General features: G+C 42.4%; 2 protein-coding genes across 3 annotated transcripts in view; one reads left to right on the plus strand and one right to left on the minus strand.

Moving 5' to 3' along the window:
- The window catches only part of LOC122867428 (microfibril-associated glycoprotein 4-like), a 439,962-nt gene that overhangs the window by 134,215 nt on the left and 282,296 nt on the right, over positions 1-23,451 (minus strand). The gene's annotated exons all lie outside the window — the stretch shown is intronic.
- Positions 3,088-23,275, plus strand: asah2 (N-acylsphingosine amidohydrolase 2). 2 transcript variants are annotated; one of them, XM_044178180.1, is made up of 21 exons: positions 3,088-3,238; positions 4,054-4,192; positions 5,347-5,450; positions 8,098-8,241; positions 9,147-9,323; positions 9,917-10,044; positions 10,364-10,441; positions 10,874-10,994; positions 13,298-13,423; positions 13,515-13,601; positions 14,821-14,925; positions 15,473-15,554; positions 15,646-15,761; positions 17,354-17,448; positions 19,964-20,003; positions 20,094-20,192; positions 20,297-20,392; positions 21,413-21,562; positions 21,780-21,836; positions 21,992-22,080; positions 22,885-23,275. In XM_044178180.1, the coding sequence occupies exons 2-21, from the start codon at positions 4,063-4,065 to the stop codon at positions 23,081-23,083; spliced, it is 2,223 nt and encodes a 740-aa protein (XP_044034115.1). In that variant the 5' UTR covers positions 3,088-3,238; positions 4,054-4,062; the 3' UTR covers positions 23,084-23,275. The 2 variants fall into 2 exon arrangements, with proteins under 2 accessions (XP_044034115.1, XP_044034116.1); XM_044178181.1 differs by having other exon boundaries at positions 3,116-3,238; positions 4,058-4,192.

Below are 23,451 nucleotides of genomic sequence, written 5' to 3' on the forward strand. Positions count from 1 at the left end.
ACATAGAATTTTAAAATAATAATAATGTAATGGTATTGGCAATATTACTATTAATAAAATAATAATAGTAATAATGAGAATAATAGTAATAAGATTAATAATTAATAATAAAAAGCTTTTTTAAAGATCAGTTTTGAGAAGTGATTTAAAATATGTCACTGATTCAGCAGCCTCAGATTTTCAGGCAGGGAGTTTAGAGCTGAGGGGTCCTGAAAGTTAAACCAGTTCTCCTTTAGTCCTGAAGCAGAACTCAGGAACAGCTAGAGTCCTGCCCGAGGATCTGAGCCTGCACTCTGGGCCATAGGGGATCAGCAAGTCATTCAACTGGGAGCTAAACCATAAAGTGCTTTAAACCTGATCAGTAAAATCTTAAAATCAACTCTAAAACTAACTGGTGACCAGCGAAGAGGCTGAAACAGGCTGAAGTGATCTGGTCTTCTAGTGCTTGTTAAAAACCCAGTGGCTGCGTTTTGTATCAGCTGAAGGAGTGAGATCGTTTTGTGGCTTTAACCCTGAATATAATTAATTACAATAATCTAACTGAGATGATATAAAAGTATGCCCACCCAGGTTTATGGCTGCAGGTTTGACATTTGTAGACTGGGAACCGGGCTATTTTTGTAAAATTGGGATAGACTTTGGAAGACCAAAAAGAATGATTTCAGAAAATTGCTTTCTTCACTGGTTCATGTCAACAATAGTACTGAATTTTGTGTTTATGTATGATATAGCCCAGTGTCAGCATGTATTACACAGAACAACTGGGGTCCACAGAAGACTAGGCATCAGCGACCACTGCTGAAAAAGTTCAGTTTGATTGATTCAAATATGATTTGAACCAGTCTAGAGCAGTCTCCCTGATGCCAAACCACTTTTCAAGGCGATCCAATATAATACAATGATCAACTGTGTCAAATGCTTAGCTGAGATCAAGAAGAATTAAAATCGAGAAAAGTCCAGCATCAGCTGTAAGTAAAATTGTTGTTTGTGTTACGAACTGAGAGGGGTGGAATTACTTACTACAACAGCAGCTCATATGATACATGTAGAAATAAAGGCATGTCTCTAAAATAACCCCAAATAAAGGCCTGGTCATGCCACCGAGGTGAAGAAAGGCCACCCACACCATTTGAGAACACAGTCTTAAAAACAATACAAAATGAATTTTGTACTTCCTTTAAACTTCACAATACAGAAGGATACAAAGTGCATATGTTTTTTTTCTAACTACGTAAGTTAACCAACATGATCATGAAACAATACAAAAAGCCACAGAGGCATTGAAGATATTTCATCACTTCATGAACTGGCCAACATGGCCAAAGCAAAGAACAAGGCCCCAAGTGAGTCTCTGTTAAACGTCTGAACAAGAAAAGGATGAAATGGAGAGTACTTCAGGTACAGATCCTGACCCAGAGGGTTCAAGGAGTAGCTAGAAATATTGAAAAGAACAAAGAGGACAATATATCGACATCTTGACGTGTGTGTGTGTGTGTGTTTTCACTGGTAGTCCATTAGTTTGCAGAGTGGAGACATGCGGGTTCACTGCAGCCTGTTTCCCTGTACAAGTCGCCCTGTGGTCACTTTTCCTTTTGAAGTTTTTGTCTCTCTCAGGGTTCATGCCTATGAAGCACATGTAAAGTGTCAGGAAACACTCACAACATTTAATGCAGATTGTTTCACCTTTATGATGCATATAATCACACTTATGGATTAGAAGTTTTCCTCCCACCATGTATTCTTAATGGAGTCAACAGCTGCATTATGTACACAAGATTGTGCAGATGACAAACCAGATTAATAAACAAATACAGCATTTTTCAAGGAGTATATTCGAATTTATGCATATTCCTAACCTTGAAAACATAATAGTTAAAATTAAGCATTTTTCAAACTTTAAAAACTTTGTATGAACCCTGTACATACGTAAAAGGCAAGTTCTGAGGTTGTGCGAGTTCAACCCTTACATTTGAATGAGCTCCATTGTACACGCCACCTCCTCCTGGTACTCAAGGTTGGCTATGTAGTAGGGTGCAAACGGCTACTAGTCAAGTTGTCTCCTGAAACCAAAATGAATAAAACACACAACATCACTTATTTTTACCCATGCCATTTGACCCATGAGAATGAACTGATTTAACTGGGGTTAACAAGAGGAGGTAACAAACAGGGAGCAATGCACACAGAGTATACCTGAAAAACAGAAACACTTGTACACTCAAATGTGGACTGTGGTCGAGCTACGGAGCAGGGACGCACGCAGCGCTGCTCCTCGGGCGCACCACCTGTTTTGGGATTTTTGAAGCAGCTGCACCTGGTGCGTCTCTGTGTGATGGCCCATTAAGTGTGTTTAGAGAGCTACAGTGCAGGTGCCAGGGGCTTTTTAAAAAAACATTAAATGAGTGTCAGTTAAAGGTCCAGTGTGTAGGATTTAGTGGCATCACCATTTAATTAGCATTCGCCCTTCCAAGTGTGTAGGAGAAACTACGGTGGCCGAGAAACTCGTTAAAAAACTGGGCTAAAGACTCTCTCTAGAGCCAGTGTTTGGTTTGTCCATTCTGGGCTACTGTAGAAACATGGCGGTGCAACATGGCGGCCTCCGTGGAAGGAGATCCGCTCCCTCTGTAGATATAAAGGGCTGATTCTAAGGTGACGAAAACAATTCTTATTTTCAGGTGATTATACACTAATGAAAACATACTTAAATAATATATTCCATTTCTGCCGACAGCTGCTCCTAAATGTTCCACACTGGACCTTTAAGTGGAAAGCTTATTTGCTCCCCTGCAACCTATTCCTGTGACAAGGGAACTGTGTGAACACCAGGACATGGATTGTTTGGACCCTTTACCAAGGCTCAAAGTCTGGCAGAACAGCGAGACACAAGGCTGGTTTGCTGTCATGTTGTTCTGTGACAACTGAGCAAACTCCATTTCCTGATGAAGACCGTGTGATACGGTCAAAAGCTCTGAAATAAGCAAGAAAGTGGACCTTGAGTTGAACAGTCTAACTCAAAAACCAAACAGCTTGATAACAGTTTGAATGCATGTATTGTGGCTTCATAACGCATGTAATCACAGATCTATAATCTATATCTGAGTGACGCTCAGGTGTGTGACCTTTGGAGTGAGAGAGGAGAAAACCTGCAGACTGTTTATGAGGTAGATAACAGCTGGACTGAACTCCGATCAGACTCGCTCAACACAAACACACTTTCTCTCCTGGTTTCACACAGAAGGTGAGTACGATCATGTTGTTGCAGATTCTGATTCATTTTTACGTCTGAACTCGGGTCTGTTTCCTCTGTGGTTTCTTGGAGTCCAGGACGATGCTATGGCTCAGTGGAAACAGACCTCAGACCAGCTTTATGAGCTGTTGGAAGTTGTTTTTCATCATCCAGACATTTATGGCAGCTACTGTTCTGTCTCACATGTCAGGTTTCCATCCAAATGAAAAGCAAATTTTAACCAAATTTCCAGAAACTCATTAAAATAAAACGTGACTCGCTGCTCGTCTCCGCCCACTGCTGCTGCGAGAACGCGAGCTCATTGGCTGATGGAGGTGAACAGCTGGTGGAGCTGATCCTCCAGCCGCTGCCGTTAAAGCACCGCAGAAGAAGAGGACGCAGCGAGACGACGTCATTAAAAGCTCAGACGATGGAAACATGACGTTTCTGTTGGCTTCATGTGTTCATGTGAGGAAGGCTCCAGCCTCCTCATCGCTCCACACAGCTGATGCTCTCAGCTCTTCAGGCTTCATGACGTCAGCAGTTATTCACTCAGTCTGCTTCTGGTTTCATCCACAAACTTTTACACCTCAGACAGGAAACTCTTTCTACAGATATTTCCTTGTTTATTTGTTGAATGCTTTCTGATTGGACGCTGGCACAGATGTAAACAAAGTTGAAAATGTAAAAAGTAAAGTAAAACTGGGGACCCCAACATAAACCTATGGTCTGGTTACATCATCCATGGTCGGTGTTGATGATCATTGATTAGATCACTAAAAAAACATTTGAAGCGACTCCTCTGACTCCTCCTCCTGTGCTGACAGACAGACAGGATGGCGGGCAGGAAGTCGGTGTGTTGTGGTATCTCTGCTCGGGAGGCGACGCTGGCCGTCCTGTTCATCGTCATGACAGCCGTGTGTGTGACACTGATCACACTGATGGCTACCTGGAAAACACACACAAGTGAGAACACACACACACACACACACACACACACACACACATCAGACTACACATTCACATCTAGAACAGGAAGCATAAAAATAGAAACTTGCATGTTTCTTTAGTAATACTTGAAATACTCACTAGAGCACCAAATGTGGATTGTGATTGGATTTAGTGACCAGCTGTTTTAGGAAATACTGAACCTTTTTTTTTTTAATGAAACTATATATTTGTGAGGTGTTTTAAAGATTTACGTCTTCAGTAGGAACCAATGGGCTCGGAGCTGAGAGCCACAGACAGGAAGTCAGACAGTACTGAGAGACGGACCGACATGTTGTTGGTTTGAGTCTGAACATGAATTTTTTTAACTATAACAAACAACCTATGTGTACTTTTATAAGTTTCTGTTTGTGGTGCAAACCGGTGCAGTTTTAGCATTATATTTTGCCAAACCATGTCAGAAACTGTCGCCTGACACAGTGTGTTCTGGATACTGCCACCGGATGGCGCCAAAGTCAACTTTAAATGAATGATTAAAAGAAATGAAAGATGTTCATTCTTTTGCCACAGTAGCAGTGAGGCATCAGGGACGGCAAAGTCTGTCCACCACTTTGGTCCCGACTGAAATATCTCAACAACTATTGGATGGATTGCCACAAACTTTTGTTCAGACATTCATGTTCCCCTCAGGATGAATTGTAATAACTTGTGTTAGCGTGTTAGCATGCTAACAAACTAAGATGGCGAACATGGTAAACATTATAGTTGCTATACATTAACATGTTAGCCTTTTCATTGTGAGCATGTTAGCATGCTGATGTTAGCATTTAGCTCAAAGCACCGGTGTGTCTAAGTACAGCCTCACAGTTGCTAGCATAGCTTTTAGTTTATAAGGAAATCATGACACACCTAAATACAAACACATAACCACCTATATACAAAAATATACTGTGGCATCAAAAATAAGCTGACTAAACATTTACTGTGATGGGTTGTCTCTTTTCAGGTTGACTTCTATTGCAATTAACTGTTTGGAAGGAATTAAAAACTAATGATTTCAAAAATGATTAGCAGGGATGTGAATAATACAAATTTGTAGTGAGCTAAAACATGACAGAGTAGCTGTATGGTCCTTTAAAACTAACAGTTATCCTTCTCTATTGTCCTGTCAGCTCCGGAAGCGACCCTTCCTCCGAGTCCAGAGCCTCAGCACAAACCTTACCTGATCGGAGTGGGCCGAGCCGACTGCACCGGGCCACCAGCCGAAATCCCTCTGGTCAGTACCAAAACACACACCGGACACTGATGCTGCCTCCAAGGTCTCCAGCCACACTGCTTCTTCCATGTTCAGAAGTCATGAGTACAACTCAAAGTTCAGCTGTTCAACCACTGCTCTATATAAGTGCTCAAGGTATATTAAACTGCAGGTACCCGTAGCAACAGTACTGATGCTTCAGGCTCTCTTGGCAGTTAACTGATTGATGAAACTAAGCTAACCATGGTAGAAAAGGTTTCAGTCGTAGTCATCTGGACAACCGTTTACCACAGTGTATTAACACCATGGTCAAGCCAATCATATGCTAATCAGGTACTTAACAGTGATGAGGGAGGTGCAGCCAGTAGTCCAGATGACTACGACTGAAACCTTTTCTACGATGGAACACTCCTGGACGAATGAGGGACTACACCATCTAAGCTAACCATGGGTAAAATGACTACAAATACACTTTAAAACATGGAGGAGGATTTAAATGCAGACGACCTTTGTTCCTGTGGTCAGTGGACATAGAATAAGAGACAGTAACAGACTTGCAGGTGTCCACTTAGAGATAATAACAACTTCCAGGTGTTTAAAGACTCACAGGTGTCAGCATAAATACAATAGCGACTCCCGTCCCCGTAGAGATAAAAATTACTCTTAAAGGTTGGCCCTAACTGGACCTGATTCTCAGCACCAAATCTTACAAAGTCTGCACCGCAAAACCTAAGCTGATCTTGAAATCAGGTACGGGATTGAGCCGGCGCACATTTGGTCCTCTGGTACCAGATCACAGCAGGATGCACAGCAGCAGCTGGACTCAACCTGAGAACCTGAGACTTTTTAGCCAGTCACATGGGCTGTTAACATCAGCCAGTTCATTGCTCGTCCAATGTCAATCCTTTTTCATCATTCTGATGGATTCATTTGTCATCCGTCATTGCATACAAGGTGTGATCCTGATTTCAAAGTGGGTCAACTGTACATGTTTCTGGACACAAGGCAACACTTTCCCACTGAAATTACCCTGTTTACCCCTTAAGATATATAATACCCATACTTATATACAGTATATTTCTGAAAAGAGGTGCAGTAGAGGAATGTGTTTTTGGTTTCCCATATTTTCCCAACCTGGACGTAAACAGCAGCTTACTGAGGACTTTAGGAAGGCACACAAACACACTTTTAATCTGCAGGGAATCAAACTCCAAAGTCTGCAGCGAAGGCCGGACGGTTCCTAATCTTTATGGTTTCTCTGCTGAAATCGGAGATATCAAACTTTCACATTCTCAGTCAGAGGACCATAAACCCTCAGGTCAACCTGGATGTGTCTGAACATTTCTGAATGAACTGCATAAGCAAACACACAATCTGCCCGAGAACGTCAATGTGTGTTTTAGCACCAGCTAGCATGCTGATGCTGACCCGCACAAAGCCCGGTTCCATACTTGGATACCTGATGTTAAGTTGATTAGATTTTTGACAATTTGACGCACCCAGTTGGGGTATGGGGCTGTTGCTAAGAGCCACCCGGTCCTCATATAACCGGAGTGACAGCTGTGTTGTATCCTCGGCAGGACGTCAAACATGTTTTCGGGGTATCCGGTTTGATGACCTCAGAATTGCTTCTCTGCTCTTTGCATATGTGGTTCTGTTGGCTTCATCAGACCGTGACCTTCAGCGCGCACTGGGGCGGTTTGCAGTCGAGTGTGAAGCAGTCCGAATGAGAGTCAGCACCTCCAAGTCTGAGGCCATGATTCTCTGCTGGAAAACAGTGGATTGCTCCCTCTGGGTTGGGAGTGAGTTGTTGCGAAGGAGTTCAAGTATCTCGGGGTCTTGTTCACCAGTGAGGGTAAAATGGACCTTGAGACAGACAGGTGGATTGGTGTGGCCTCAGCAGCAATGCAGCGGCGTACCGGACTGTTGTGGTTCAGAGGGAGCGGAGCTGGAAGGCAAAGCTCTCGATTCACCAGTCGGTCTGCCTTGCAGCCCTCAGCTCCGGTCATGAGCTTTGGGTAGCGACCGAAACAATGAGATCCGAAACGAAAAGTCTGGGCTCGGCCTTAGAGAGAGGCTGAGGAGCTCGGAGGAGAGCCGCTGCTCCTTCGTGTTGAAAGGAGCCAGTTGAGGTGGTTCAGCATCTGATCAGGATCCTCCTGGACGCCTTCCTTTGGAAGTTTTTCAGGCATGTCCAACTGGCAGGAGACCCAGAACACGCTGGAGAGATTATATATCTTATCTGCCTTGGAATCGCCTTCAGGATCCATCAGGAGGAGCTGGAAAACGTTTCTTGTGAGAGGAACATCTGGACCACCGTGACCTGGCCCCAGATAAGCAGCAGAAAATGGATGGATGAATAATTCAATGTGCAGCTGTATTTTTCTTTTTCTTTTAATTGAACTTGATGTATTATCATAGCAACAAGAGGGGTTAAAGAGTCAGTTCATCCAGCACATATTTCCTCTCTATCCCCGCAGACTTCAGTAGAAAGTAGCAACATGTATAACCTGAAACACAAATGATAAACAACATCAACAAAGACGAACTGCAAGTTAAGTGAAAAGTGGATTCATGTTTGACGTCCATTACTGAGCTCAATATTTATATTTTCTTTGAAATGACCACACCAATCTGTGTGTGTGTGTGTGTGTGTGTGTGTTTTTAGATGGGTTACGCAAACCCTCAGCAGACGGCTGCAGGCATTCACACTCGCTTGTACAGCCGAGCCTTCATCATTGACGACGGGAGGCGCAGAGTCGTGTTCGTCACTGCAGATGTAGGAATGATATCACAGAGGTTACGACTGGAGGTGAACACACACACACAACAGGACATAACACATATTAATAGTTGAAGTATTTAGATCCTTTAATTAAGTAAAAGTATTAATATCAGAGTATAAAAATAGTCCTTTACAGGTAAAAATCCAGCGTTTAACATTTTATTTCAGTAAAAGTACATAAGTATAGTAACAGCAAAATGTACTTAAGTATCAAAGTAGCCCCTTTCAGTGTTGTACTATTATATGTATTATTATTATTAATTGTTATTATTAAGGTTAATTTTAATGGCGTAGCTGGTTGAGGTGGAGATACTTTAGCTAGTTTATGTATTATTGAGCAGTTTACTCTAAAACAATGCCAGGGTCAGATTAACCTTCTGTGGGGCCCCTGAGGAAAAAATTTGCTGTGGGCCCCTAATTCATTCCCCCATCCGTCACCTCGTGTTCCCAAGTTGATTAAATACAAATTTATTTATAGTAACTGAAATGCTAAAGGTCACAGTGTGTACTGCAGAGCTAAAGATGCTGAGCAACACACAGTCAGGCTCCAGCCTCTTCATCGCTCCACACATCTGATGCTCTCAGCTCTTCAGGCTTCGTGACGTCAGCAGTTATTCACTCACACACAGCTTCCACGCCTCAGACAGGAAACTCTTTCTACACACACACACTTATTTAAAAATATGTGGTGTTTCCACTTAGGTTTTTTCATTTGCGAATTTCAGTGATCATGGAAACGCACTTAGTGTGAACCCACAAGCATTTAGGGCTTCAGATTCAAACCTTCCTGGTTCGAATCCAGCCGGGGACCTTTGTTGCGTGTTTGTCTCTCCCCACATTTCCTGTCTGCTCTGCAAATAACAAAACAAAATAAAAATAAAAAATGTACGTAAAGAAATAATGTGTGTGTGTGTGTGTGTGTGTGTGTGCAGGTTCTGCAGGCGTTGCGGGTGAAATACGGGGATCTGTACCGTCAGGATAACGTGGTTCTGAGCGGGACTCACACACACTGCGGACCAGCCGGATATTTCCAGTACACCCTGTTTATGATCAGCAGTAAAGGTTACATCAAGGCGTCCATCGAGCCGCTGGTCAACGGCATCGTCAAGGTGTGTGTGTGTGTGTGATGTATTGATTGGTTTATGTTCAGCGCCCTACACAGTTCATACAGTAAGACTCATCACACAGCTGCAGAGGAGAAGCACGCTTTTCACAAAACAACATTATTACAAAACATTTTTTTGGGAGATATTTACTGAGCTGAAAATTACTGTCAGTGGTGAAAAATCATCATAATGTAAAATTTAGCGGGGGATAAAAGTATGTTTACATTTCTATTCCCTCCTTCCCTATTTTGTGCCTCTGAACACGAATGCTATAGAATATAATACTGCTTGAGCCCAAATATACAAAAACTGCTTTTCTTAATATACCCGTAGCCCATCACAACATGAAGCTGTATTAATGAATGTAAAACTTTGTTTCCAGGGTATAGACATAGCCTGATGTACCATGTATTGATAATTTCAACGTTGTTTTCAGAGTATAGCCACCCCCCTCGTACCATGACTCTCTGTTTAGGAATATCAGAAACACTTTATTGATCCAAGATCACATGATGCTGTATTAATAATTGTAAACCTTTGTTTCCAGAGTATAGACATATCCCAGAATAACTGTAAAGCTGCGTTTTTGTTTCCAGAGTATAGATATAGCCCACAGCACCATGAGGCCAGGCAGGATTTACAGGAGCAGAGGAGAGCTGGACGACAGCAGCCTGAACAGAAGTCCTCAGTCCTACCTGAACAACCCTGAGGACGAGAGACACAGGTACACAGAGAGACAGAGAGAGAGAGAGAGAGAGAGAAGGACTGTATTAATATTGTTAGTAAACTTAAGGTTTAGATTTATAAATGCATCCATGTAAATATTATTTATGTAATAACTTGACTGTTTTTGGAGATTTATCTTCAGCGTTTGCTTTATGTATGTTTATGTATACGATATGTTTGTAATGTTGTATCATATACAGATTCACATGAATGTAAATACATATTTTTATTTGTACTCGAGGGAGAAAACTGATTCCTATATTTTCCTTCCAATATGTAAAGACATTATTGATTAGTATTCTTATTGATCCCTTCAGATATAAGTGGAACACAGATAAACAGGTGTTGGTGCTCAAGTTCACTGATCTGGATGGAGACGGGATCGGTATGCTCAGGTAAAAACACCCAGCACCTTCCTTTCATAATAATAATAATAATAATAATAATAATAATAATAATGATAATATGGCTGAGTACTGATTTCTGATACTGGCACCTGTATGATACAATATAAATTGAATCTTATATTCATTATTTATATACAAGACCCTCCAAACAAAAAAACACTGATAGCTACGATAGCTTCCTCCATATTGGACTCTGCGTCCACTCAAAGATCAGCTCCGTCAGGACGGCTTGTTACTGATCAAAGTCGTGAATTCATGTTTGAGAGTTCACCAAAGTCGAACTCGATGTGACGGATTTGTGTGGCTTTACTTCACTGCTGTTATTGGAATCCACTGATCGCAGTGATTAAACTGAAATGAATCCATTTAAGTGCTTGTGTGAAGGAGTCTTAACTCCACTCTGGTCTTCTCTCCTGACAGCTGGTTCGCCGTCCACGCCGTCAGCATGAACTACACCAACCGCATGGTGAGCAGCGACAACATGGGCTACGCCTCCTACCTGCTGGAGCAGGACAAGAACCCCGGAGATCTACCTGGACAGGTAGATCCGATGTCTGCCAGGAGAAGTGACATTATGAGGTCTTTCTGCACAGGATCCTGCTTTCAGTCATTACTGTGAACACCGCAGTTAAGCTTCATGAGCAGAAGCAAGGGCATCTTTGTTCTGGGTTTCACTTCTCAGGCTACATCAGCCGTGTTTCCACCACCCAGTCCAGTTCGTTACACATTAGAGCCGTTATTTTCGCGTTGTGGATGGTGCCAATGGAACCACTCCATTCTGTCCCGTTTTTTCGTTCCATTGATTGGTCAACAGAGCGCGACAGGACTCAACTTTATTTTGGCGGTATTTTTCCTCGCTGCCTGCAGCCTTTTCTCAAACAAAGCTTGTCTCCTTGTTGTAATCAACAGCCACATACCGAGAAGAAAGAAAAACAAAACATCCGATGTCCTCCTTTGTGTTCACTGCGTCGCGTTAGATATGATGTCACGCTACTTACATGGTTGATGCGCCCATTACCATCCGGCAACAATTCAGCCTACATTCAAGAGTACTGTCTGCAGTGGAAACGCAAAACAGATCTAGGGTTTAGGTACATGGAGGTACGGGTTAGGTAAAGGTTTCAAGGGTACTAACGCGGCTATCAGGGCTACTGTCCGACCCTCTGATTGGTAGAGGTGTTACCTGCAGCCTGAGAGGAGAAACACCGTAAGAATACTGGAAACTGCTTTCTCGCTCAGTAAGCATTTCAGTCGTAATTCTTTAAAAGAAATAAAACAAATCTCAAGGTGTGTGACAACAACGACGGTGTGGGTTTATTGAGTGTTACACTGTGCGAGACGGGTCCAGTGTATGATACAGTGGACACAGTGTGTCATATTCTGTTTGGATGGTTTCTAGTCATTGGTCATAGCAGCAGTCACATTGTGAGAAGTTGGTCTTTCAGACTGTTTTTGGTCTCCAAAGCTCTAAATCACCACCGGTGGTCGAGTTTCTCAGTGAGATCTTTTTTTTAAACTCTGTATTGGCTGCAAAAATCCAGCTTCACTAACAGTCAGCAACAATAGCAGAGCAAGTTGAGCAAACTGCATTAGCAAGCAGAGCAGTTGAAATATAGGCTCATATCAGAGACAGGCTTTCATTTCCAAAACGTTCTCACTTAATTCAAAGTCAAAACGTCCTCCATGTTTGCCTGTTACCTGTCTTAAAGGTGCCCTGTGGAGTTTTCTTGTAAACAAACGTTATGTTTACATTCACCAAAACTCATTGTGTGTATCATCGAGGTCTAACAAGCATGTTGAATGCATTTCATAAAACATTTGCAAAGCTGAGTTTTTTGTAGGTGTTTTACATCCTGCATTGTTTGCGTCCATGTTTACTAGCTTGCAGTCTTCTTCTTCCCTGTCTTTGTTGGCGCATTGCTGCGTTTCTTGACGTGTTACTGCCACTTGTTGATCAACAGAATAATGTGAAACAATTGACTGGACTGTGTATTGCGTAACCGCGTGCATGAAATAGACAAAACGGGAACGCACTCATAGAAAAACAGCTCCACAGAGCTCGCAGGGGTCTGAGGGCCTTTTCACACCTGAAAGTCCGAACCAGGGTTCGTGTTTTTGTTACATCGTATACATTTGATCTGGTTAGTTTTGGTTTCACATTGTAATTATGCGAGTGCACTAAAGAACCATACGTGACATACCCGTCATCATCCTGTGTGAGCTGCGTCTCCCTATACTTGTAATCGATTGGTTTGTAGACGGGTGTGCGTCTGATGTCGCCGTGTTGTCAGTTCAGCAGGTAGCTTCTATCGCAGTTTGAATGAATGGAGAAGAATGAATGAACAGATTCATTTCGTTCCCACTATAATAATAATTAGAATTAATAATTTGGTCTGCTCCCCATGTTCTGCTGCGACTCATCTTGTCTTGTTGCATTGTATTTCCTGCCAGAACTTCCTGTAATTGGTCCAAAAGTCCGAACCATCCAAAAAATGTTTTCTCACTAGAAACGAACCAAACCATGGTTCAACTTGATCCAGACCGAGACCACCTCTTTTTGTCGGACCAAGGTTTGGCTGTTTGGTGTGAAAGACCGTGGTCCAGGGTAGGTTTCACACCTGTAATTTTGATGCAGATCAAATTGAAAAGTCAGAAAGTCCGGTCCAAACGATGGATAGGTAGGTGTGAAAGAGCCCTAAGACTCCACAGGGAACCTTTAATAAAGCCAGTATAATGTCCATGCCACTATTACAGAGCCCCGCAGGGTTGGTGGGGGGGGTTATGTCAGCTGATGGCCTGTGTGTGTGTGTGTGTGTGTGTGTGTGTGTGTGTGTGTGTACTCAGGGAGGCTTCGTTGCTGGTTTCTCCTCCAGTAACCTCGGCGACGTCAGTCCGAACATCAGAGGACCTCGCTGTGTGAACACTGGGCTGCCATGCGACTACCTGAACAGCTCCTGTCCTGTAGGAGGGGTAAACACACACACACACACACACACACACACACACACACACACATTCAGTATAATCAGCAGACAGTAAACAGGAAGTGTGTGTCTGTCAGACTAAGATGTGTCAGGCGTTCGGACCAGGAGACGACATGTTCGACAGCACGAGGATCATCGGACACAACATCTACAGGAAGGCCAAGGTACCTGTCTGTCTACCTGCCTGTTCAAAGTCTTTATTGATAAAGTCTTATCTGTCTGTCAGGATGGACACAGAAATACTTTTCACATGTGATCTGCTGCGTTTAAACTGCAGAAGTCCCGATCAAGTTTTTTGAATGAAAGTTTAACTGGAGAACGTGACTCCTGAAACTGACGTGAGATCATCTATAGAGAAGACGTCTCACTCTGCTGGAGCTACAGAAACACTCTGGTTGTACGGTGTTGAACATGAGAAGCTGCTTCCTGAATGTTTTCTACTCTGAGCTTTGATCACGAGAAAGAGAGAGGAGAGATAACTGATTTGTTAGCGTTGAAACTTAGTGAATCTGTGTATTATGCCTCCGTTAACGTCAGAACTTTAGGAGCACCGGTACTCCCAAAACATTTTTCTCATTCACACTCTCTAATTTTCACACGCATATACACCATTATCTGTATCTGTTCAATCAGCTGAACTATCTGTATTCGTATCTGTACTCTGAATGGGCGGGGCTTAAATATAACGTGGGTGGGGCTTAAGCCAGAAGTGGGCGGGGCTACTCGGATGTTTAAGTCTGAAATTGATCAGAAGTTGTTATATTTATTAGAAAACTATTTAGAGAACAGCCTCAGAAGTGAGCTTCAGAGCAACGTGTTTGATTACAAGAGTAAGAGAACTACAGAACAGTAAAAGTTTTTTTTAATAAAAGTTGTATATTTACGAGTACAGATATTGACGTATTTTACTCTGATGATACTCGTACATTAAAATGATGATAAAAGTACATTAACTGCACCGGATACTCGTTTCAGTCACCTCAACACTGTAGAGCCGACTGTCATTAATGAGATCAGCGCTGCAGCACGAGCAGGCTGAGGTGGACAAAACACAGTAAAGAAACGATCGGAATTTAAATATTCCTGCATCAGCCCCGATACCGAATAATACTTAATTAGTCACAAGTTAAAATATGACCATGTGACTTTTAAGTTCTTTGAAATGAAAGTGAAATAAAAAGTCCTCACAAATGTTGTATTAACTACATTGTGGGGACGTCAAACCTGTTCCCACACTGCATTATGGGGACTCACATTTCTTATGGGGACTCACCGTGTCCCCATAAGGTACTCTTTTTATTTTAAGGTTAGGACTTGGTCTTTGTTTGAGGTTATGAGAATAAGTCAGTACAGTGAATGTGCTTGTGTTGCTGCCCCCTGCAGGAGCTGTATGCTAACGCAGTCGAAGAGGTGACTGGCTTCCTTCACTCTGCCCATCAGTGGGTCAACATGACGGATGTTACTATTCAGATCAACGACACACACACAGTCAGTAACACACACACACACACACAGAATATACACATTACACACATCAATGTAAACATAATAAAAATGACACACAACAGGTTTCAGCCATGCTAGCGGTGTAGCTAGCATGGCTAGTAGACAGTGGTTCCCAAACTACCCTAACAACCCACTTTGAGATACAGTTTCATAACTCTCCACACACACTTGCATATAATATCCCCACAACCGACCAACAACAAAGTTCTCAATCTGTAAATGTGTACTGAGAAAAGTCACATGACAAAAGACACAAAAGCATAACAGAGGTGGAAATAAAGAGTTTCCCTACGGGGATCAATAAAGTATTTCTGAGTATTTCTGATTCTGAAACGAAGAATTATCTGTTTCTTCGACTCCTGAAGCTAAATAATTACAGTTTTCTCTCCTTAATAAAAGGCCATTTACATTCAGGTTGTTGACTGTATATATTTGCAGATTATGTTACACATGTACAAATTGTATTCACATTTACAGGTGAGTACTTAATGTGTGTGTGTGTGTGTGTGTGTGTGTGTGTGTGTGTCAGGTCAGTACATGTAAACCAGCTCTGGGTCACAGTTTTGCAGCAGGAACAACAGACGGAGGAGGAGACCTCAACTTCACTCAGGGTGATTCTACTGTTCTTCGTCTCTCATTCTACTGTCACTCTGCTGTTTTTGGTATAACTACCTGTATAACCGAGTGTCTCTCTCTCTGTAGGCGCTGTGGAGGGCGACCCGTTCTGGGACGGGATCAGAGATGCTCTCCTGGGCAAGCCGTCCAATCAGACCCAGGAGTGTCATCGTCCCAAACCGATCCTGTTCAGCACGGGGGAGGTGAGGAGGAAGCAGAGATTTAACACAGTTACACTGACTGAAAATAAAAACATCATCTCAGAAAATGGATCCACAGCTGGGTCTCAAACTCAACTAACCTGGGGGCCACAGTCCAGGGGCCAGATGCATAAACCTCTGTGTAGATTCACGACTAAAACTGTGTGTTTGCACAAAGACAGAAATATGCAGAACCATTTTCTTCATCAGATTTATAAAGTGTGTGTTCGCCTGGTTCTGTTTTATAAATCTCTCATTGTGGAACCTCGAGCCTCATTTCATCGCCACAGTGAGACGGAAATGGACGTAGAAACAACCTTTAACGTCCGTTTGCATACCGACTGTGTTGCATCAACAAGGTTCTCCAACAGAACAGCTGTCATTACGCACGGCTGTGGATATTTAGAGCACCTGTACCAATAATTCACCACCTGTAAACCATCATCAGCTGTGATATCTCAATCACCATTATTAAACATGAAAAAATGCCTCCAATGTAAATAAAAAGATAAAATTCATTATGAATCATTTAAAATTAGAAGTTTATAAATGAGCCTTTGATTGACATTTTACAGAATGCTGTGTAGATGGCAGAATAATAAGTCAGTGAAATTGGCAAACAACCTAAACAAACATGTTTTATTATAGTTTCGTCTCTCACCAGATATTTAATCTCCTCATCATTTCACCTGCAGATGTCTGTAGAAAACTGTGTGTACGCTGGTCTGAAGTCTGTTTATGAGGGGGAAATGGTGTACACATGTTTTGTGCGTACACATCGTTTATACATCTGGCCTCTGGTTTTCTCTCCTGCGGGGACAGACTGAACACTTGGTGGAAAAGAAATCTTGTAAAAACTGAAGATATCAGTATGAGTGTATACAGTCTGAAACTATATACACTCCAAAGGTGGATCATACTGCTCTACATGCAAAAGAGACAGGAAGCAGTCACACCAAACCACACAAGAACCTCCCACTCTCTTGATTTCAAGGTTCAGGAAAAGACATTTTGGTGTGTAAATCACACACAGTAAACCAGACTGAGTTAGTCAGAGTTCATGTTGACAGTTGGGTGCAGCTTCCTAAATGTTCAATGTAAAATAAAAAATCTATTTTTATTTTGATGTTTGAGCCTCACTAGAAAATTAAATGACTGAAGTAAAAAAGTATTTTCTAATAATAACAGTATGTCATGTGAAAATACGTTGACTGTCTTTTGAGGCCCCTGATCTACAGGAAGTCATGGTGGGACACTTTAAGTCCCCATAAAGCCAGTTAAACCCTACCAATCATGCCAGTGCTAAATATGGTTATTTTATTATCAGTGAAAATGATACAGAAGCCAAACTTCTTTTAATGATCTGTGATACAGATCAAAGGACGAGACACAGACAAAAACGTACGCAGCTGAACGTGATGCCAAAAGATGTAAAATAAAAATGAGAGTCCTGATATAGATATTGATGTGTAACTGTGTGTGTGAAGTTCTGTGATATGGGGATGATGCGATCTGCGATGGCTGTAAATGATGTGAAGTTAGTGTTGTTTTATTGTTTGTTAACACAGCTGTGTTATGTGTGTGTATGTGTGCAGATGAACTGGCCTCTGCCGTGGCATCCTCAGATTATCGACGTTCAGATCATCACCATCGGCTCTGTGGCTGTCGTAGCTGTTCCTGGAGAGATGACGTAACGTTTTACTAATACTACTACTGATTATACTGTTGTACTGATGATTATACTACTGATGATCTACTGATAATACTACTGATTGTATTGCTGATGATACAGCTTAAAGCCAGTGGTGGAATAATTACTCAGACCTTTTACTTAAGCAAAAGTAGTAATACCACAGTGTAAAAATACTCTGTTACAAGTAAATGTCCTGCTTTCAAAACTTACTTAAAGGTGGGGTCAGCGATTCTAATCCAATAAAAACGTCTTTTTGTCAAATTCAGTGAATACCTCCTCTCGGTCCGCTAGCCGTCCGTTCAGTGTGAGCGCTGAAAACCCTCCGGTGTTTGTACTCAGCCCCGGCTCTGTAAATGGGAAACACACAAAGAGGCTTGGACCGAGCCACACAACACTGTTCCAGCCATGATTTGTGTGTCAAGTAACATTAAATGACTTACCCACGGACATTCAGCTGACTTTAGTTTGCCGGGATATGCTGTTGTTGTGATGTTAGTTATAGTAGCAGAAGAGTTGTGAGCATCGCTGTCTGGAGCTGCTGTGCTGGCTCTGGGAATCCATCTCGTCCTCTCTGGCTGTTAGCTTCGCAGCAGCAACTGTAGCGACAGCTTGCTAACCCAGCAAGACTTCCGGATGGGAGCCGAAACGTCTTGATTCTGAAAACAGTGTCCAGATGACTACGACTGAAACCTTTTCTACGATAGAACACTCCTGGACGAATGAGGGACTACACCGTCTTATTTTGAAGAATTTTGGGCAGAAAACCGTGGATCTGGTTCGGATTATATGCTCTGAGAACTTGGAAGCGTTCTCAGAGCATATTAATACGGTGGACCCCAACATCAAGTTCACGCGTGAGGATGCAAAAGAGAACTGCTTGGCCTTTCTTGATTGTTCTACTCTCAGAGGAGAGGACGGAAAGCTCCAGATAGAAGTGTACAGGAAACCAACACATACGGATCAATACCTGCTCTTTGACTCACACCATCCACTACAGCACAAGCTGGGTGTAATCCGGACATTACAACACAGAGCCCAAGAAGTGCCCACCGGCTCAGAGGGTAAGAAGAAAGAGGAAAGGCATGTCCAGAATGCACTCTCAGCCTGTGGTTATCCTACTTGGGCTCTCAACAAAGTTAAAAGAGCCAAAAAACTGGACAAAAGTGTAACTGAACCAAGAAGGAACGGTGTCTCCATTCCTTATGTATCTGGACTGTCTGAAAAACTACAAAGGATCTTTAGACAGCACGATGTTCCTGTCTTCTTTAAACCAGGCAACACTTTAAGACAGAAACTCGTTCACCCTAAGGACAAGTTACCCACACAGAAACAGAGCAATGTTGTCTACTCCATTCAGTGCAGTGAGGAAAACTGCAAAGAACGGTACACAGGTGAGACCAAACAGCCACTTCACAAAAGACTTTATGAGCACAGACGACACGCTAACTCAGGATTACAGAGCGCCGTGCATTTGCATTTAAAAGCTACAAACCACACATTTGAAGACAGCGAGGTGAAGAGATTTAGTAGAGAGAAGAGTTGGTTTGAACGGGCGTCAAGGAAGCCATTTTTGTGAAAAAAGAGAACCCCTCTTTGAACAGAAATGGTGGTCTGAGATTCAATCTGCCCAAAGTCTATCAGAGTGTATTATCACCTTGGTCACGCCTATCACATGCTAATGAGGCACTTAACAGTGATGAAGTAGATGCAGCCAGAAAACAATAGGCCTGATTACTGATTACTGGGCCATCTTGAAACTATTAGGTCAGTTTCAGGTGAAACTAGCTATTAACAGATACTCAGGCAGATTCCTTCCTGAGGGCGGGGCTTATGTAACTCAGAGTAGCTTAAATTTACAGTTCCCGTCCAATTTTTTCACAATTGAGAATGACTTCCGGATGGGAGCCGAAACGTCTTGATTCTGAAAACAGTGTCCAGACGACTACGACTGAAACCTTTTCTACGATAGAACACTCCTGGACGAATGAGGGACTACACCGTCTTAGCTTGCTAACCCACAACCTAGCTAAGCTAACCCACAACCTAGTTAACGTTAGTTACATTACTTGTTGTGTTGTTTGCTCTATATCGTGGTATTTGTCATGGTATTGGATTTCTCCAGAATCGCATAACGTTACACCACCTTTAAGTAAAAGGTAGTGTCTGCAGGTATTCCTTTCAGGATGCACACAGCCCCAACAACCTTCACTAATAAGGTAGGGCATCCTGTACGTAGCAGAGCGCTCGGTGCTCCACTCGGGTGAAAACACTAATATACTACTACTTCTATTACTAGATTGTTTTGATCATGGACACCAGCTTTTACCTCCACACTAATAATGTCCACTGAGTGTGTACATTACACTCAGTATTAGTTTCCATTTCTTTCCTTCCATTTTCTAATCACACTGATCGACACTTCCAAGTCGTAACCATGGAAACGTTTCCTACACTACGTGCCATCCCTCATGACTTCACCCTGACCTTGTTGCTTTGCTCTGCACATTAACAGCACCATGTCGGGGAGGAGGTTAAGAGAAGCTGTCAAACAGGTGATACAACATGAACACAAACATCAGCACCGCTTCACACCTGCAACATGTCACGTGGTATTACCGTGTGTGTGTGTGTGTGTGTGTTAGGAGCTGGAGTCGGAGGGGGCGTTCAGGGACCCGGAGGTGGTGATCGCTGGCCTGAGTAACGTGTACACTCACTACATCACCACCTACGAAGAGTACCAGGTAGACGGCAGCTGAGGCTCATGGGTACTGTAGTATTTAGAGCTGTCCACCAAACTTGAGAAACAAAGTAAATAATTCAAACATCTGTCACCTGTGTTTTTCAGGTTCAGCGGTATGAAGGAGCCTCCACCATCTACGGTCCGCACACGCTCAGTGCCTACCTGCAAAAGTACCGAGGCCTGGCCAGAGCCATCGCACAGGTGCAACAGGCCGGATTACACCTTTAATAATTAGCGTTGATAAACAGCCTTTTAATTGGAAGGAATGGATGGAAAACAGTATTCTTACATTAGGAGTTTTCTACTGTGTTAATATACTTCGTTCATACTGTGTGAGGTGAAAGGGACAGGTGCATGCAGGTGTTCTACAAACAACAGTCAGTTAGTTGGCTTCTGATTGGACCGCTCACCAACATGGTCAGCAGTTAGAGCTGCAGCAGTGACACACAGCTCATGGAGCCGATTAACGTGCTTTAAAACACTTAGCACCCCAAGCGTCACAAATCTGGCAGAAAAACAAAAACATGATTTCTAAGAAACAAAGTGTAAATAAATCAAACTGATGGTCATCATCTGAGTTATGACTCCTTTTCAGAGTCATAACTCAGTCAGATATGAACTCAGACATGAAACTCACACAGTATATTTAGATTTAATTACACTTTCCGAGGAGATCATTATCTCTGATATCCACTGTGAATAAACCTCCATAAATCCACTTAGAAATCAGAGAAAAAAGATGCTGCAGAACTTGCCTGAGAATCATCATGTTTTTAAGTTTTCTTCAGTATCACAGTAATCCAGTGATAGTTGTCTGTTCATCCATGGGTCCACTGCAAACAGCATACAGGCTGAAAAAAATGGGGTGCAAGTTGTAGCCCACAGGGTAACAATAAATGTACAAAGAGAACTGGATACAGCGTCAGAGGTGGGGCTCCATTCATTCCTATAAAAGCTGCTCAGTGGTGGACGAATCCAAAAAAGTCTGACTTCCCGGTATAAAATTACCCGGATCTTCCGTATCGTGCGGCCCATAGAGCAAGTGCACTAGAGACTCCGCTGCTAAGCCGGCTAACTTCCTGTTTAGCCCTCCACTAACTTGAATGGAGCATAATAGGAGTGACAAAACCCATCTTACAGCATTAAAGCTCAGACTGTCTCATTAAGATGGTTGTATGATTACTGGAACACTAACAGTGGTTCATTGTGTGTTGTTTTTAGGACAGAGTGTCAGAGCTGCCTGTCGGGCCGCAGCCTCCCTTCTTTCAGGAGAAACTCTTTAATCTGCTGCCTGCAGCGTCCTTTGACAGAAAACCAGTGAACAGCAGCTTTGGAGACGTCCTGCAGCAGGTTTACCCCGTCTATAGACAGGTAGGACATTATATGTCTTCCTCTGCTCACACTGTCTGCTCTGTGGCGTCCCTCAGGGCTCAGCACTCGGCCCAGTTTGTGTCAGTCTGAAGATGCTGCTGCCCTTTGGTCAGTTTCTCCTTCAGTTTAATCAGGTTTCTACCATCATTATGCTGATGACATCCAACTGTTTTTATGTAAATATACATAAACTAAAATGTTTTAATGTGTTTTTCAGGGTGATGTTGTCTCTGTCACGTTCGTAGCAGGAAACCCCAGAAATTCTGGAGACATCGTAAGACCAAAAGCTTTGTCTTTTTCCTTTTTCCGTTTGTAATGCAATGTTTCCTGGTTGCTTCTTTGTTTCTTTGTTCCTCAGTGTCTTTGTAGTTTTGTTACTTTCTTGCTTTCCATCCTCCCGAAACTCCTTGATCTTGTTGTTCTTTGCAGAGAGATAAAACGTTTATTACAGTGGAGATTTATGACAACAGAACAAAAACCTGGGAGGTCGTCCACACTGATGCATCATGGGAGACCAGGTAGGTTAGTGTGTAGTAGGTGCATACTCGATATAAAGGCCAGTAGTGGAGGAAGTATTCAGAGGCTTTTACTTAAGTAAAAGTACTAATACCACACTAAAAATACTCTGTTACAGTAAAAGTCCTGCAGTGAAAATGTTACTTCAGTAAAAGTGTAATCAGGAAAATGTCCATAAAGTATTAAAGCAGTAAAACGTCCCTGTGACTGTTGTACTATTATATATTCTGTCATTAGATTATTATTCCTCGTGCATTAATGTAAAGCAGGATGTTACTGCTGCAGCTGGTTGAGCTGGAGTTCATTTTGTATTGGACTGCAGCTAATCATTATTTTCATTCTGGATTCATCTGCTGATTATTTTCTCCATTAATCGATTGATTGTTTGGTTTGTAAAACTTGTGAAAATAGTGAGAAACGCCATCACGACGACCCAGAGCCCAAAGTGACGCCTTCACAATGTTGTTGTGTCCGACCAACAGTCCAAATCTCAACATTATTAACAACACATTTAGATTAACAGGATTTCAAGGAAACGTCACCAACAACAAAGTTTAACACTAGTCCTTTGTGTCAAACTGTGTTGTATCTTCAAAAAGTCTTTTCCCAAAAACATTAAAAAAGGGGGGGTATCTTATAATCATCTTATATTCGGGTCGATGTGATAATTTTGCTGAGCCACTTTCTGGTGTGACCAGGCCTTAAGGCTAAAGCTAAATCAAAATCAGGCACCAAAAGTTGCCCTGCTGACACCAGCCTTTAACTGCAGTTGTCTTTGAGGATATTAAATGACTCTCTTGTTGCAGGTTTCACTGGCTGAAAGGTTCAAACCAGCAGAGTAACTCCACCGTCGAGTGGCACATTCCCCAGTCGGCCCCCAACGGCTCCTACAGGATCAAACACTTCGGACACTACAAACAGCTGAAAGGACTGCGACCTGTCATCACACCGTACGAAGGCACGTCCGACGTCTTCAGAGTCGCAGCCAGCTTTTACTATCAGTGAGATCACCTGTTCCTCCGAGGTCACAGCTCCTGATCGTCACAAAGATCATCGCCTCAAAGAAAACCTCCAGGACTTTTCTGTAACAACTCTGTTCTGTTTCCATGAATTTCTTACCCTAAAACCAAACACCTTCACAATGACATACCAGGAAACTATTCACCATCCTGCGGAAATAAAAGATATCATGCCTCATGTGTCCCAGTGCTTAAATTCATTAATTAAGGCAAAACATTTTCCTTGAAATCACTTTCACGCACAAAGATCATGTGAAAGACTATTTATTAACCTACTAAGTGTTTGGGGGGAAAAAAAGGCAAAATACTGACATTAAATATGAACGTCTGGAATTTTGAGATTTAATTCAGACT

This window comes from Siniperca chuatsi, linkage group LG20, assembly GCF_020085105.1.
Source record: "Siniperca chuatsi isolate FFG_IHB_CAS linkage group LG20, ASM2008510v1, whole genome shotgun sequence".
Taxonomy (NCBI): Eukaryota; Metazoa; Chordata; class Actinopteri; order Centrarchiformes; family Sinipercidae; genus Siniperca; species Siniperca chuatsi.